This window comes from Rhizophagus irregularis, chromosome 2, assembly GCF_026210795.1.
Source record: "Rhizophagus irregularis chromosome 2, complete sequence".
NCBI classification, from domain to species: domain Eukaryota; kingdom Fungi; phylum Glomeromycota; class Glomeromycetes; order Glomerales; family Glomeraceae; genus Rhizophagus; species Rhizophagus irregularis.
In genome coordinates this window covers 727,448-744,904 of record NC_089430.1, presented here as the reverse complement: position 1 = coordinate 744,904, position 17,457 = coordinate 727,448, and the positions used below count along the sequence as shown (strand labels likewise).

At 26.0% G+C, this 17,457-nt stretch overlaps 4 protein-coding genes across 4 annotated transcripts; 3 read left to right on the top strand and 1 right to left on the bottom strand.

Moving 5' to 3' along the window:
- Positions 1–753: 753 nt before the first annotated feature.
- On the bottom strand, positions 754–1,665 carry OCT59_011595 (uncharacterized protein; the record flags this gene model as incomplete). The annotated part of the gene is made up of 2 exons (XM_066133855.1): positions 754–782; positions 867–1,665. 2 exons carry the CDS (start codon positions 1,663–1,665, stop codon positions 754–756), a joined length of 828 nt encoding a protein of 275 aa, XP_065989175.1.
- Positions 1,666–6,612: 4,947 nt separating this feature from the next.
- OCT59_011594 (uncharacterized protein) lies at positions 6,613–7,518 on the top strand (the record flags this gene model as incomplete). Its single annotated transcript, XM_066133854.1, has 8 exons — positions 6,613–6,709; positions 6,787–6,798; positions 6,885–6,926; positions 6,997–7,062; positions 7,130–7,183; positions 7,261–7,296; positions 7,365–7,433; positions 7,508–7,518. The coding sequence occupies 8 exons, from the start codon at positions 6,613–6,615 to the stop codon at positions 7,516–7,518; spliced, it is 387 nt and encodes a 128-aa protein (XP_065989174.1).
- A 4,664-nt stretch (positions 7,519–12,182) lies between these two features.
- Positions 12,183–12,392, top strand: OCT59_011593 (uncharacterized protein; the record flags this gene model as incomplete). The annotated part of the gene is made up of 1 exon (XM_066133853.1): positions 12,183–12,392. One exon carries the CDS (start codon positions 12,183–12,185, stop codon positions 12,390–12,392), a length of 210 nt encoding a protein of 69 aa, XP_065989173.1.
- A 65-nt stretch (positions 12,393–12,457) lies between these two features.
- On the top strand, positions 12,458–12,724 carry OCT59_011592 (uncharacterized protein; the record flags this gene model as incomplete). The annotated part of the gene is made up of 1 exon (XM_025328874.2): positions 12,458–12,724. One exon carries the CDS (start codon positions 12,458–12,460, stop codon positions 12,722–12,724), a length of 267 nt encoding a protein of 88 aa, XP_025164792.2.
- Between the last annotated feature and the right edge of the window lie 4,733 nt (positions 12,725–17,457).

The following is a 17,457-nucleotide window of genomic DNA, read 5'->3' as shown; positions in this document are numbered from 1 at the left end:
AAAAAATAAAAAATATTAATAATACAAAAAAAAAGGAATTCGGTTTAAAAAAAAAAACATGCTGATCAAAAAAAAAAAGAAATAAATAAATTATTGTTAGTATTATAAATAATATCCAATCAAAATTTCATTAACCGGAACTGGATCAGAATGTATACATGACCAGACAGGCCATAATAATTATAATAATTATGGAATAGATCAGGCACGGACATATCACGCGTTTCTATATTACACAAATTCAAATTATTTATAGAGTTTGTTGTCAAACGGTCGGTTAAATGGTCAACTAAAGTGATCAGTAATTGGTTAAAGGTTCTTAACTACCAGTTATGACTGACTGGTAACTGATCATGGGCGACCATTGCAGAATACCAAAATGACTTATTTGTATATAGTTCAATTTTTTCAATTTTAACTAGAAAATCATATTAACCAAGAATTTCGCCCAATCATGGCCTAGTCCTTAATGGTAATTTTATATACTTTATATGCTTTATGCTTCATACTTTTATTCTTCATGGTATCTGGATTTTTTACGAATAGTATTTCCACATTTAAAATTAGAATTTACTACGTTTATACTGACTAAAAATTCATCGGTGATAATTTTTAATAAACATATCACAAATTGATTTTATTTATGAAAAAAAGAAGTTCACATAATCAGTGCGTGTTAAACAGAAACTATATAATTGTGCTAAGTGACTACCACATCAAAAATCCAAGAACATAAAATGACACATTTCTATTTCAATCTTTAACTTCACAATCCAAACATTCTGTCATTACATAAAAATATTTATTAAATATTAGTTTATATAAGTAGATTGAATGAGTAATAAGGTAAGATTTTTTATAAATACCTGAATATTTCATACTTGTTATATTATCAAAATATTCATAATAATCATCAGAATTTTTCGGTTCGGGAAGATTTTTAAAACTAAGTAATCTACTTGTATATATAGCTCCAGAATGCATCGTATTCATTTTATTTATTGAAGGTAAATCTGATAAACTATTGCTTATTTCTTCAATTTGTTTAATTAATTCTGGTTTACGTCTATTAAAATCTATCATTAATTCTTTAAAAATTCTTGAAAGATCCTTTGCATTTGGTCGATTTGATGGTTTTGCATCTAAGCATTTCTTTATTAATTCAATGATTAATTGTGGTACTTTAATATTAAAATTGGGTCTTAACCCTTTACAGATCTCTACTGCTAAAACTTCATCATGATTAATATCATAATATGGAGGCATTTCCGAAATTGCCTCATACATAATTATGCCAAAACTATAAATATCGGATGCTTGTGTATAATGTTCTCCTCTTAAAACCTCAGGTGCTACATAAGGTAAAACGCCATACGCATTATTTTCTGAATTTTCTAATTCCTCATAATTTGCTGGTTTACATAATCCCATATCAGTTATACAAATCATACTTTTAAAACATACTATATTTCCGGTATGTAAATCTCTATGAATTAATCCTTTTACATGAATTCTCTTAAGCCCAGTTGCAATACAATTCATAACAATAATTTTACGTCTCAATTTCAAATAGAGGATATTTTCTTCACGCGATTTCTTTTCATATTTTTCTTTCTTATCAAAATAATTTCGCAAACCTCCCCAATCAGCAAATTTCATAACCATGATATATTCTTTTGTATTTGGGTCTTGACTTATTCCATAGCATCTAATAAATTGGTTCAGTGGTCTATCTTCAACTATTTTGAGTTGTGACGTAATCTAAATTATCAAAATTTATTATAATTTGCAAAACAAAAATATTTCGAAAAAAAATTCAATAACCCAATTTTGTTACCTCCTTGATAAATTGTGATTTGAGGTTCTGAGAGTCATTTAAACTTTTAAGAGCTACGTGCATACGCACACTATTTCTTTCCCATTGATTTTTACTCACATCCCAATGTGATATCTTGCCATCTTGCCAAATTGCTTTATATACTTTGCCAAATCCTCCTTTTGCAACATATACAACTTCAGAAAATCTATCATAGGGTATCCACTCTAATAATTGATATTTATTTCTTGCTGATAACTGAATATTTTGAATAAATTTATCAATATCATCATTATTACTAGTCCAATTGTTAAAATTTTGTTGAAATCTTTTTGAATTACAAGTTTGACACCAATCAATTCCAGTATTTATTTGCTTGCATTCTATACACTTTCCATATTTTTGTTCTAGAGAAGTTGAATAACAAGTATGACATGTTCTTGTTCCCTTAGCTTTTTGCTTTATTTGTTTGCATACTATACACTTTCCAGATTTTCTTTCTTTAAAAAGTGAATCACAAGTATAACATAAGAGTGATGTACTTATTTGTTTACATCCTATACATCTTCCATATTTTTGTTCTTCTATATTTGATTGATCCATGATACAAATAATAATTATTACTTGAGTAGATTTAACAATCAATATTCGATAAAGAATTTAATGCGTGGTTTTTATTAAAAAAAATGGTATTATAAGTTTTTAGATCGACAAAATTGTAAAATTTATATAGCAAGAATGGTTATTGAGATTATTTTTATGAGATTTACATCATTATAAACCAAGATAAGGAAACTTTTGTGACAAGTTTAGAAAGTATGGATCATCTATCTAGCTATCAAATCAATTTATTCTAATGAGACTAATGTGACTCTTACATCATTATTATCAACTAAAAATGGGGAAACTTTTATGGCAAGAATAATCTTCTATCTATTATATTAATTTACTATTAAATCAAAATATAAATGAATATTTTGGTAACAAGTAAAATTAGGATTTCCTTATTTGATGTGATTCTAAATAATACTTTCTTTATTTCTTTTATTTCTCAAAATAGTTGGTAATGACACCAAAAACTAAATCAAAACCAAAATGTAAATTAAATTAGTATAATCGAAAATTAAAGTTATTATTATTATATTTGATTGATTTATTAAAAGTTTAAAATTTCTCTTGCTCAGTTATTGGCTGACTTAATTATGCAATTGTACAATTTATAGAAAATTTTATCTAAAACCTTACCATGAAATGGTAACAATTTATGGTATAATTTCAACTCTGGCCAAATTTATAGTGTGGTCCAAATTAATATCAGTGTAATTTAAAGTATCGGTACAACGGTAAAATTTCAAAACGTTAAAAAACGTTTCGATAAAATAAATAAAAAAAATCGGAATACAGTACAGTATATATAATATTGGTATAACGAGGTTTTTTTATTAGTTGTGAAACAGAACATGGAAAATTTATCGGTACTTGCAATTATCAGTACATAGGATATCGGTCTGACTGTATACAGTCTGACCTCGATATATAAACGAACCCACGATATAACGAACTCTTGACTTACCGAACTTTTTTTTGAAAACCGGGTTCATATTATTTAAAAAAATCTCGATATACCAAATTTCATATAAACTCGAAATAACGTATACCGAACTTTTATGATTTACCGTTTATAATTTATTTTATTTTATTTTATGTGAAGCTGGAAAGAAGATTTACCGTTTATAATAAAGCATATAAAAAAAATTCTTCATATACCGAACTTGATCACGTGGTTGAAATTTCACATAATTTATACTGTTAAATCTTACATGAGCTTCTACTATATATATACCGAACTTTTGCCGGTTTGACTGTATAGTGTATTTTTTTTTCTTTCGGCATTCTCGGTACATTTTCTGTATATTACCTCAACATTTTTCGGACAAAACACACCCTGTAAATCTGTAATAAATCATTTAATAGGGCGATTTACAATAAACGACCCTAAAAAAAAAAATCACAATTCCGATAATATCAATTAGTTCACTTGATTGTCGTAAATCCATAAATATATAAAAAAAAAATTATGAATTATGTCAGTTAAAAACTTCTCTAAAAACTTCTGTAAAATTATCTGACATTTATGGTATATGTATTTCTTTATTTCCTTAATTTTGAAAGTCAGTCACGTTGCATTTATATTAACCGATCTGCAGAATGCAAGTGATAATTCGATGCTATGCGTTCTGCGGATCGGCAGATATGTCACGCTTATACTCTTGCTTTTATAAATCTCAGAATAGTATAGCTTATGCATGTTCATTCTCGCTATAAATGAAGTACTTTAATCAACAATGATAGAAAATTCACACATTTAACATTGCATTGGCATCGATATAGTAAAATGAACCATTTTTGCCATAAAAAGTTTCATTTATCGATTCATTGATTGTTTAGTAGTACAATAGTTTAGTTATTATAATATCAGTCTACGGTTATTAATAGAGCCCATTCTTGTCATTTAAGTTTTGCTCATCTCGGTCAAGCCCACAAACTAAATGGATAGATGATCCAAACTTCATCTTAAAAGCTTTCTTTATCTGGTTGACAATGATGTACTAAATCTCACGAGTAACCATTCTTGATATAAAAATCTTATTACACAATTCAAATTATTTACATGGAGGCTATTCTAAACGCCAGATTATGCAAAATAAAGTTAGACTTCACAGATTATCGATAAATAAAATACGTAAGAATTTATATGAAAATCGTGCCATAATATGAAAATCCCTACGCCTGATCTATTCATTATTTATACTAAATTGTTAAAGTAACACACATAATGATGTAATTATCTCTTCATTTATTTTTTTTTTTTTACTAACCATATATATTTTATTCAAACCTATCATTATAATATATAGACTTTTTTAGTAGAATAATAAGTTGAATGATTACTTAATAATCTTTCATGTTCATTATTCACCATGTTATTTATTTAAAATAAATTCAATTTAAAATAACTAAAGAAAAATTGTCCCGTTCATCAACAATATATTGTTTTTTAAGTAAGATTTAAAAATAACTACAAATTAATAATCTGTTGAATAACAATCATTGATTTTCGTTTACTAAATTATTTGAATATTAATCAATATAATCAAGGAACTGAATATTATCTATTCATTAAGTATATCAAATTTGTTAAACACAAATTGTATTTGCTGAAAAAAAATAAATAAATAAAATTAAAATTAGAAACTGAAGTACGATAATATTTTTCTTTTTTTGATTATGAGGCGTAAAATACTACGCCTCAAGATCACAAAATTTATGTGGGCATGAAGTTTGATCAACAATTTGCATTTTACTAATTTATCTCGTAGTAACGAACTTAAAATAATTATATCTTTCTTTCTTATTGATTACATTATGTCCACTCTTCGATATGAATTAATTGCTGCAACAACTAATAGAGCAATAACATTAACAGATACTAATATTTACGATGATATACACAAACGATTTGAATTTCAAAAACAAACAGTCCTTGCTGATAAAATTCTTAGAAATGACGAAAATACTTATGCAATAAGATGGTTAACTAAAACTTATGATCGAAATAAAATTATTTTTAATTCAGGAACAAAAAGAATTTGTGAAAATTGTAACCAAGAATGTTTAGCTACATTATATTGTGAATATTGTGTTCGAAATTATTTACAAGAAAATTTTCCAAATTGGACATCTGGGAATGATGATATTGATAATTTAATACAGAAATGTCAAATGGAATCACTTATGCCAAATATGGTGGTTGAATGGATCCCATATAGTAATTTAGAAAATATAAAATATTTAACAAAAGGTGGATTCTCAGAAATTTATACAGCAGATTGGATTAATGGAGGTTATGATGAATGGGATTCTGAAAAAAAACAATTAAAAAGAATTGAAAGACCTGGAATGCAAAACATGGTGGCAGAAGTAGTACTTAAAACTTTAGAAATGCAAATCAAAGTTGGTTTGAAGAGGTTTGTATAATTATATTCTAAATTTATTGTATAAAATTATGCAGGTTTTATATTAATATGAGCATTTTTACAAATTACTGCTTTTTAGGCTAAATCACATTTAACTATAAGTAATAAATGGGCGGATGTTGTTCGATGTTATGGTTTAACGCAAAATCCATCAAATGGAAATTATATGCTTGTAATGAATAAAATGGATATAAATTTAAGAAAATATTTACAACAAAATCATAATCAACTTACATGGAAAGATAGAATTAATATTACTTATGAAGTAATACTTGCACTTAGTTATATTCATGATGAGAAAGCAATTCATAGAGATTTACATTCTGGAAATATATTATATTCTCAATTTAATGATCGGTGGTGTATCAGTGATCTTGGATTTTGTGGACCTGCTGATAAATCTTCAACAAGTATATATGGAAATCTTCCTTACATAGCACCCGAAGTTATTGTTGGAAGAGAATATACTTTTGCATCAGATATTTATAGTATTGCAATTCTTATGTGGGAAATTTCATCTGGACAAACACCATTTATAAAATATGAACATGAAAATGATATTGTAATGAATATTATTAACGGTATAAGACCAAAAATCGTGCCAAGAACTCCATTAGAATATAAAAATTTAATGAAAGAATGTTGGGATGCTGATCCATTAAAAAGACCCAACGTTAATGCACTTGAGAGAAAAATGCATAAAATTAATTTCAAAATATGTCAGATGAATTATTCAAATCAGAAATAGATAATTTAGAAATGAATAAAGTAGAAGAAAATTATACGAATAGCAGATTATTTACAAGTAAAATTCACAACTTTGAAAATCTATCTGAACCAAGAAATGCAACAGAAGGTATAAGTTATAATATTTTATTAATGAATGTATTTATTTTAAAATACATTATTAATATTATCATTTTATTATAATAGAAGAACAAGAAGGTATAACCATATAAACAATAATTTTTACCATTTTTTGGTGACTATAATAATTTAATTTTTAAAATACATTACTTTACTACTAATAGTGTTTCATAGTAAATTGTATGATTTTAACATTCCTCGCGATAGTAAGTATTTATTAACATTACAGCATTGAATTATTACATAATGATGTTTAATAATTGATATTTATTTTAGTTAATGATTTTAATAAATCAAATAAGCGAAATAGCAAATCATCAAAAGTAATTACTATTTTTAGAGGTAATGTATTTTAATTATTGTCAAATAGAGATTGATTTATATATTAAATCTATATTTTAATTTTTAGATAGTAATAAAAAATTATCTAAATTATTTAAAAAGTTGCAAATAAAGTCAAATAGTAAGTAAATTAATTACTAACGAACAAAATTACTATATCAATTTCGTTATTTAACGCGACCTTCATTTAAAATTTAGATGATGAAAAGGAAATAACTCAACAACATGTCGATGGTAGGTGAAAATCTTACGTAATAACAAACAATTTTTATACTATTTTAATTATGTTTATTTTCTTATAGATGATGACGAAGTATATAATAATCCAAATCTTCATTCAGAAGAACAAGATGAACTGGAAATTCCTGATCGTAAGTTCTTAAATAAATTAAATTTCTTTTTAAAGCAAATAATTGATTTATAATTTGTTATTTTTTAACTTTAGATGGATTTTGAATTGCCTTTTAACAATATATTTTTTTATATTTTAAATTATTATCATTTATTTATCCATCTATTATTATTTATTTAGGTTATTTATACACTAAGACTAGAATAGTAAATGTTTTACAAAAATTCTTAGTTTGTAATTTAAATAATTTTAATAAATTTATGTAAATTATTACATGTATAATACCATCCCAGTAAATAGTTTTTGTATAAATTTGTACCAAATGGGCTCATCCATATATAATTGGCTCTAGATTGGCTTAAATTTGGATTATTTTTTGCATAAATTTGAGCTAATTTCGAGCCAATGAGCCCGTTTGGTATAAATTTATACAAAAACTATTTATTGGGCATATATTGGCGAAAATTAAATACCTTAACGTAAATTTATGGTAAAATCACGACAGATTATTCCATTCGTTATACATGAATTTATTACAACAAGTTGACTTTAACCTCATGAAAGTATGACAAGAAGTGACGTAAATATTATGTACAAAAAAATTTATTTATAATAAATAGGTTGGATTGTCAAATTTTTTACAATAACATCTTATAAGTTTCTTTATAATTTAGCATAAAATCAATACTTATAAGAAAGATAATATCAAATAGAATAAAATTATCATGATCCTTAGTTAATGATGGTATACGAAACATTTTTTTTTATGAAAATCACAATAACCCTAATATTCGATCGCAAATGATAAAAAATTTTTTCAAAAACATTTAGATATCGAAAAATTCAACACTTAAGATTAGAATAATAAGATTTCATATATAAAATTTCTTAGCTTATAATTTGTTATCTGATAAATTTTAAGTTATTATTAGTAAATATTACAGTATTGTAATAAACTTTTAATGAATTAGTACCATTTGAATTATTCAAATTTTTTAATGCTGATTTCGATTCTTCTATTATATTAAGAAAAAAAGATTAATATTTCGATGATAGTACAAATTAAAGTCACTTTATTAGCTAAATTTATATTAGACTTTTAACTATAATAAAGTTAATTTTAAAAATTTGTAATTAAAATTGTTAATGATAATAATCTTACACATAGGAATAAATCTTGGCAGAAATTGTCGTACTTGAAAATGCGCAAATAAAAAAATTTTCAATTCACAAAATAAAATCAAAATTTTTCATTAGCTTTTAGAAAAAAAAAGTTATCATATATTATGATTTTATGCACAGATTATCTATAAATTAACCCCAAAAAAATAAGACGTAAAAAGTCACAAATCCTTTAACTGCTTAGTTAAGTTGCAAATCAATTAAATATTTTATCTTTAAACAATTAAAAACTTCGATAGTACATTAGAAGTTAAAGCCGTATATCCATTGTAGCAAATTCGTCAAAAACTTAATATTTTTATCATCCATTTTTTAGTTAACATTGAAGTGAATAATTATCGAATATTTTGTATTGTAATAATTAAATTATTTTGATTTATTGAAAAAAAAGGAAAATTTAGGATTATCAGCTCGGCAAATAAAAAAAATTTGATAATATTGTTAGGAATTTATGCTGGAGAAATCAGCTCTTAATCAAATTGAGCGAGATAGATTGGTAATTGATTGGGTCAATTAATTGATCGATCACGAGTTATAAAAACGTTAATTAAATTAATTTGATTTTTGATCAATTTTTCTGTTCCGCAATTTTTCAATTTATTAAATGGCGCAATAGAAATTTTTAAAAAATAGTCTTCTATCACTTGCTTTCGTTTGTTTTTATTAAACCACAAACAACTCGCGAATACGACACTTCATTCCATATCTTATAGTATATACATATGGTAAAAGTTTTAAACTTTTAATAAAATTATACAGTTGACTAGCTCGACAAAGTCTTTTTAAACATACTTTTAATATAGTATTCCTTTACGAACGCCTCAAATTTATCTTTCTATTGTCGCCTGTACGTCCCCTACTTTATAATATATATTTTTATACCTCTTTAGTTATTATCACAAAGACATGTCGTCCTCATTATCACCGTTCTCATGTTCGGAAACAAAAAACTCCCTTCAGGTCTCCCTGAAAAAATTTCACGTGATAGACCCAAACGTTCAGGTTACAAGAAGATCAGGCGATCGAGAAGTGAATTAGTTGATCGTCATCAGATATTAATCTAAAGATACACACCAACGACTATCATATGAAATCGACCCCGTCTAGTTATAAGAACACGAGTTCGTATCCGAATTACAAATACCAATTGAGCTGTATGTTAACACATTTTTTTTCCTTACAAAGAGTTATACCACGCCACGCCGAATTCAACAAAAATACTTCAACATGATTCGTAAAAAATTATTGGAACGCGCCGCTCAGTTAATATTACGTGGCTCAAGTAACGCCAAACGCAACACTATCACAAAAACTTTTTTCAACTTCTCTTACAAAAGTTGCAAGAATCCGACCTCGTTCGTTATGTTACAATACCGACGCGCTTGCGTCAATCATCAAAAAATTTTTTTAAAACAGATGTTCAAAAATATCAAAACAGCTGATCCCACAGTTGTGAAAGACACTACCAACGACTTTATTAACGACAAATCTTCACATGCTAATCTTCTATTTCACCGTTGGATATTATGACAACAAAAACATGTCACTTCAGATAGATTGGGTATCTCCTATAAAGAGTCGATTCACGCCTGCGACTCTAACTCGATCTTAAAATTGGGAAATAGACTTATGTATCGAAAAAAATAATTAAATTTCGATTCTCGCCTAGCCCCAATCCGAATACTCGGAAAAAGCAATAAAAACGATTTCAACGCTCGTCCAACATAGCATGCTTTCTATATTATCACTTTGCCGATCACTTTGCCGATCACTTTCATTTTCCATTAAAAAAAATAATTTTAACGAAATGTTATATAAAAATAAAATTGCAAAATCTGTTAGGTATCATAATTATGAATTACGTAATTGTTTGACACAAGTGTACGCATTTTTATTAGCTAGATCTCGTGATGTTACACAAAACTTAAATTCGTGATATCTTCACTTTCACTATCTTAATTAAATAGCGCCACAAAAAATTTAATAGCAAAAGTTACATGCATATTTCAATACTGCAAACTCTTTTTAAGTACCTCGCAAAATAATTTGAATATTGGAGAGGTAATTCAGAAGTTACAAGTATGTTAAAGTTTCGCATAAAATAGTAATATTATATTTTATAATTATTTTTATTTAATTTATATTTATTCTTATTCAATATACAGTAATTATAATTTGTTATTTTTTAAAAGTTTACTTCTATAATGGTCTATTAAAGTAAATAAAACGACAAGATAAATATTTTGACCAAATATTTTTGCAGAATAAAGGGAGAGTTTTTTGGTATAGGATTTTCAGAGTAATTTTTTTCCTTTTTTTAATAAACTAATTATATATGTTTTTTCACTCTTCTTTTAGGACGAAGTTATTTCATATGTTCCATCAATTTCATCCTACTAAAAGCTTAAATGACATTTTTTAAATGAAATGAAAATAATCTTATGATTTTTTTTTTATTATAGTAAGGAATATGATCTATATTTTTTAATGGGTTTTGATTGTAGTTATATTCATTGATTTCTCGTATATACTAAATAAACAATTTATATTTATTTGAAAAGGAAAATATACACTAATTTTAGAATTAAAGATCATTCAAATTAAATTATTACATGTGGAGATATTGATGATTAAGTTCAATAATTGGAAATTAATATGTTGGACGAAATTATTCATCAACCAGTGATTCAATTTACGTGATTTTTAATCGCTGGATAGACCTCACTCTCCCCTTTCAAATAAATGTAGAATCATGTCTCTAGCGTACATGTATGTCAAATTATTTACAATTTTGCTATAAGAATTATTTTTGATTTTAATTTTAAGCGAACAGTACATATTAAAGTCCCTTATTTTATTTCCAATTTTAATAAAAATTTATACACAGATATACTAAATTGATATTTAATAGATTGGAAAGTTTGAGGTATATTTATTATGTAAAATTTTAATCTACCAAGACATTTATATTAAAAATAGTCGAGAGATTATGTTAAATTAAATATTATTACATATAAAAGTTGACCAATAATGAATGGTTTTTAATAAAAATAAATATATTTAAAATACATAATAAAATTAAAACATTGGCAAATTTTGAGAATATATTATTATGTAGAACTATTCAAAAGAATCAATATGATGCATCATAACGATATGTGATAAAATTGAAAATGATCGGCAAAATCTACGTGATAATATAGAAAGCCTGCTATGCTCGCTCGCGCTCGTCCTTAATAAATCAAAACCCAAACTTCACTTACATTTGAAGACCAACTTTGCCGCTGCTAAAAAAAAATAGATTTCTTTTTCTTAAATCACAATACGTCAACAAACCGATCAAACACCTAAAATACGCCAAAGCCTTTACAGAACCAGACGCGAATGACTACAACTACCTGGTCCCATTCTTTGCATTTCGAAAAATAAAAGTTAATGCTACTCCCTCTGGGAAAGTTACCGAAAAGAATACTAACACTTATACCAGTACGGTATGTTGCAGCCGTTTCAAATGATCCGTTAACTATCACGACACCTCTGCCACAATCAAACCAGCCTGTAGTGCCTACTACCTCGACCCGTTTAAATGCCTATATCACTTGAAGATGAACTTGATATGGTCACCGAACAAGAACGTATAGATAATTTATCATCAACACAATCTTCAAGAGAAGCCCGTGCAAGAGATGCACAGGCCGAAGCAACTTTCCATGGAACGAACGTGAAAAGTTTCACACGACGCGAACAACAAGAACAGTATTTAATGAAACTTAATGACAACTATCATCAAATATGACCGCATTCGCAAAAAGAGCGAAAAAGACGAAAAAAGTTAGCCACCAACGTTTATTAAACAAAGAAATGAACAACTTTATACAACACTTCCCTAACGCTTGCCAAGTATTGAAAGCTGGTCATACGTTTAACCATACCGATTCCTCCACATCGGACGATACGAAAGAAGTTGAAGCACGACCTAACAAGCGAAATGTCGCTACTAATCGCAATTTAAATTTTTCACACAGCACTATAGACTTGAAACGATTATGTCCTTCTCCGGAACCTCTTCTTGAATCCCTGGAAGCGGACCTTCTACAATCGCCAAATTTTCTTTTTAATTTTAGTTAGTCATAGCGAGTCTTTTAACTCAAATTACCCCTTACTATATAGTAGTATTTCTACATCTTATTGACAATATTACGTCTACAAACAATTTAGAATAGTGTGAATCATTCCACCTCTTACAGTATTTACAGGTGGCGGCCGTCAGGCCGAAAAAAAAATATGAACCATTTATTTTATTTTTTGGTTGTTGACTTCTCTAATCTGTCGTTTCTATCGATATAGTCTTCCTTTTTATAATTTGTTATTATGTTCTGCTAGGTCCTTTTTTTTCATTATCATTCGTTTTGTTCCTCATCGGATGGATTAGGGTTCAAACTGGGTTTTCTTCAAACACAAGTGAGGGCCTGATTTCGATTTTGAATCGACTTTGGGTGATAATTTCCTGTTAGTATTATTTATTTCATGGGGAGTTGAAAATAATAGGTTTTTTTCCCGAAGGGAAAAAAACCCTATTGTTTTCCTTCCCAGGAAATAAATGGGTAATCCCCTGGAGCGTGTCACTCATTAAATATTAACTATTTTAATTATTTTAAACTAAAATTAGTAATTTCCCGGCTATCTATATATGAGACCGGGAAATAACTAAACGAAGATTCCCGGTCATTTATAAACTCAGCTAATCACTCGCAATTTTTTAAAATTAGTATGAAGGTGATCATGAGTGACACTTAGTGCGACAGGGGATTATAGTGCTTATTTCTCTTCTTTTGAATTGTAATAGCCTCAGTAGGCAATTTCCTGCTTGACATAAAATAAATAAAATAAACAATCAATTTTGCTTAAATTGGACGATCTCACAATTTACCAATTAGTAATATGAATATTATGTAATATGATGAATAAATATAAATGAGTTTTTTTTATGCAAAAAATTATTGTTAAAATGATTTTAAACCAAATAGTATCCTTCTTTTGTTTGAATGAACTACAAAATTGATTAAAAAATCAATTGCACACTCATGATCAATCAAGATTAATCGATTTTTGATTGATCATGCATCTGCAAGAATCCGCAAGATTGTCAATTTCTTAAAGTAACTTTTTGAGTTAATTAAATACCTAATCCACAGTCTTTAGGGTGATACTGGATGTTGGGACATTCACCCACTAATAATATTTTTTTTTGTTAACAATAATTATGGGATAAGCAATAACTAATACTAAACTTATACCCTCACATGACTCTTAAAATTATTGAGTATTTATTGACTACTCAATAAAAGTTTAAAAATTATAAAACATAAATAAAATTTTAAAAAGTAATAATTTCACATCACTATTACGTGATCAGTTAAATATTTGATTGATTATAGAATAATCGTGACCGATGATCATGTTACGAATGTTGCAAATGTTACGAATGTTCGATATGTTTAACATATGCAACCTTGAACATATAGCATATATTTAACTAGAGTAACTTGGTAATTATTAGTGAGTTATAATCATTATACTGTCAGATTGACTCGAAAATTTTGGGTCGGGTCATCAAACGTTTTTATAATTAAATATAAAAAAAATTGATTTTTTATTAAAAACGTCAGACTTGACGTTTTTGTAATTAAAAAATCAAAAAAATGACTTTTTTAGTTAAAAAACGTCAGGCTTGACGTTTTTGTAATTAAAAAATCAAAAAAATGATTTTTTTAGTTAAAAAATGTCAGGCTTGACGTTTTTGTAATTAAAAAATCAAAAAAATGATTTTTTTAGTTAAAAAACGTCAGGCTTGACGTTTTTGTAATTAAAAAATCAAAAAAAAATGACTTTTTCAGTTAAAAAACGTCAGACTTGACGTTTTTGTAATTAAAAAATCAAAAAAAATGACTTTTTTAGTTAAAAAACGTCAGACATGACATTTTTGTGATTAAAAATAAAAAAAATGATTTTTTTAATTAAAAACGTCAGATTTGACGTTTTTGTAATTAAAAAATCAAAAAAATGACTTTTTTAGTTAAAAAACGTCAGACTTGACATTTTTGTAATTAAAAAATCAAAAAAATGACTTTTTTAGTTAAAAAACGTCAGACTTGACGTTTTTGTAATTAAAAAATCAAAAAAATGACTTTTTTAGTTAAAAAACGTCAGACTTGACGTTTTTTAATTAAAAAATCAAAAAAAATGATTTTTTTAGTTAAAAAACGTCAGACTTGACGTTTTTTAATTAAAAAATCAAAAAAAATGATTTTTTTAGTTAAAAACGTCAGTCATGACAATTTTGTGATTAAAAATAAAAAAAAAATGATTTTTTAATTAAAAACGTCAGATTTGACATTTTTATGATTCAAAAAATTATTTTTTACGTTAGATTTGACAATTTTGTAAAAAAATTGATTTTTTTAGTTAAAAACGTCAGACTTGACGTTTTTGTGATTAAAAATCAAAAAAAATATTGGTTTTTTTTAATTAAAAATGTCAGACTTGATGTTTTTGTGATTAAAAATCAAAAAAATATTGATTTTTTAATTAAAAACGTCAGACTTGGCAGTTGGCATTTTGTAATTAAAAATCAAAAAAATATTGTTTTTTTTAATTAAAAACATCAGACTTGACGTTTTTGTAATTAAAAAATCAAAAAAATGATTTTTTTGATTAAAAATGTCAGACTTGATGTTTTTGTAATTAAAAAATCAAAAAAAAAATGATTTTTTTGATTAAAAACGTTAGACTTGACGTTATTGTAATTAAAAAATCAAAAAAAATGATTTTTTTGATTAAAAACATCAGACTTGACGTTTTTGTTATTAAAAAATCAAAAAAATGATTTTTTAATTAAAAAACGTCAGACTTGACATTTTTGTGATTAAAAAATAAAAATTAAAAAAATATTGGTTTTTTTTAATTAAAAATGTCAGACTTGACGTTTTTGTAATTAAAAAATCAAAAAAAATGATTTTTTTGATTAAAAACGTCAGACTTGACATTTTTGTGATTAAAAAATCAAAAAAAATGATTTTTTAATTAAAAACGTCAGACTTGACATTTTTGTGATTAAAAATCAAAAAAATATTGGTTTTTTTTAATTAAAAACGTCAGTCTTGACATTTTTTGTTAAAAAAATAAAAAATGAAGAAAAAACGTTTTTGTGTTATTTTTTTTATAATTTTATATGGAAAAATGCCAAAATGTTTTTTTCTTAATAGTAATGCAAAAAAAAAAGTTTTTGGCATTTTTTTTAATAATATTATATGAAAAAACGCTGAAACGTTTTTTTTACAATTTTTTTATTTTTTTGCAATATTTTATGAAATTTTAATGATCAACAAAATAATGAAATTATACAAATATTGAATGATGCAACAATTTAACAGGGACTTTTAGTGGCACAGGAAGAGTTTTTGCGAAAAGTTGGCATTAGAAGTTTTTTTCATTGTCAGTGTCATTGACATTGACATTGACATTGACATTGACATTGACATTGACATTGACATTGTCACTGACATTGACATTGTCATTGACATTTACATAAAGTTATATAAGATTAATCTGAGAGTTTTTTACCAAAAAGGAAATTTTTTTATAAAAAGGGAAATGATTTTCAATTTCGAGGCAATTCAGCAGGTGTTTTAATAACAAATTGAGAAATGATTTCCATAGAAAATCTCGTGACAAAATTTATAATAAATTTAAAATAAATGATCAACAAATGATTAACAAAATCGTTACTAGTTTTATAAAAAACGCCCAATAATATCTTTTTATTGTTTTAATATATTTTTAATATATAACACTTATTAAACATGTAGCATTTATACATTATATTAAACATGATTAGCATAGATTTTATTGTTATAAATATGTGCGTTCCAAATCAATGTAAAAACAGATAATTTGTCTTGAATTTTTGTAAAGCATTTATTAAAGAGGTTATCTCATTGTTTATTTTAAGGTTTTGTTCTATTGTGAATCAATATTTGCGTCTGAGTGTATATGCTAGTGTATGCATTACCGTATTCGCATTTGATTCATCTGTTTTATTGTGTTACCTTCGTAAATTGATCGACAGTGATATACTTATTAGTGTTTTAATACGCACGCTTATACGCGTTTATTAACATTTATTTTATTAATATTCCTTCTGCTTACTATACACATATAAGCTTATTTTTATAAGCATTCAAGAACTGGGCATAACAATATGATAAAATATTTTTTTTGGTGCAGTCATTTAACTCTATCTTTCTTTATTTTCTTCAATAAAATATCCCTATAAAAAAATTGGGATACATTTTTTATAAAGTTTTTATACGATTTTTTTCCTTAGAAATAATGTATCATAATAGGATACGGAAAAATGCACAATTCCGTATCACTAAAAATGTGGTTTGGATACGGAATTTGCACGGAATTCATATGGAATTTACATGATTTGATCACTGATTTTATCACGAAATTTATACGATTTGGTCACTGAATTTACTATTTGTATTACAGTTTACTATAATTATATTTACATAAATCTAATTTTACTTTATTAAATTAAATAAAAAATAAAAAATAAACAAAATACAAATACATTATGAAAATTCCCTCCTTATTAAAACCACCTATTGCAACCAAAATTATCTATAAGTTCAGGTTCATTTGGAGTCAAATAACAAAAAAAGAAACATAAGAATGTCTAGCTTAATTGGAAACAAAACCCCCCCCCTTCATATAGTATCTGCAATCGTCCAAGTCACCAAAGGTCAGCATTCCTACAAAAAAAGAAAGAGAACTCCAGAATGTCTGACCTACAT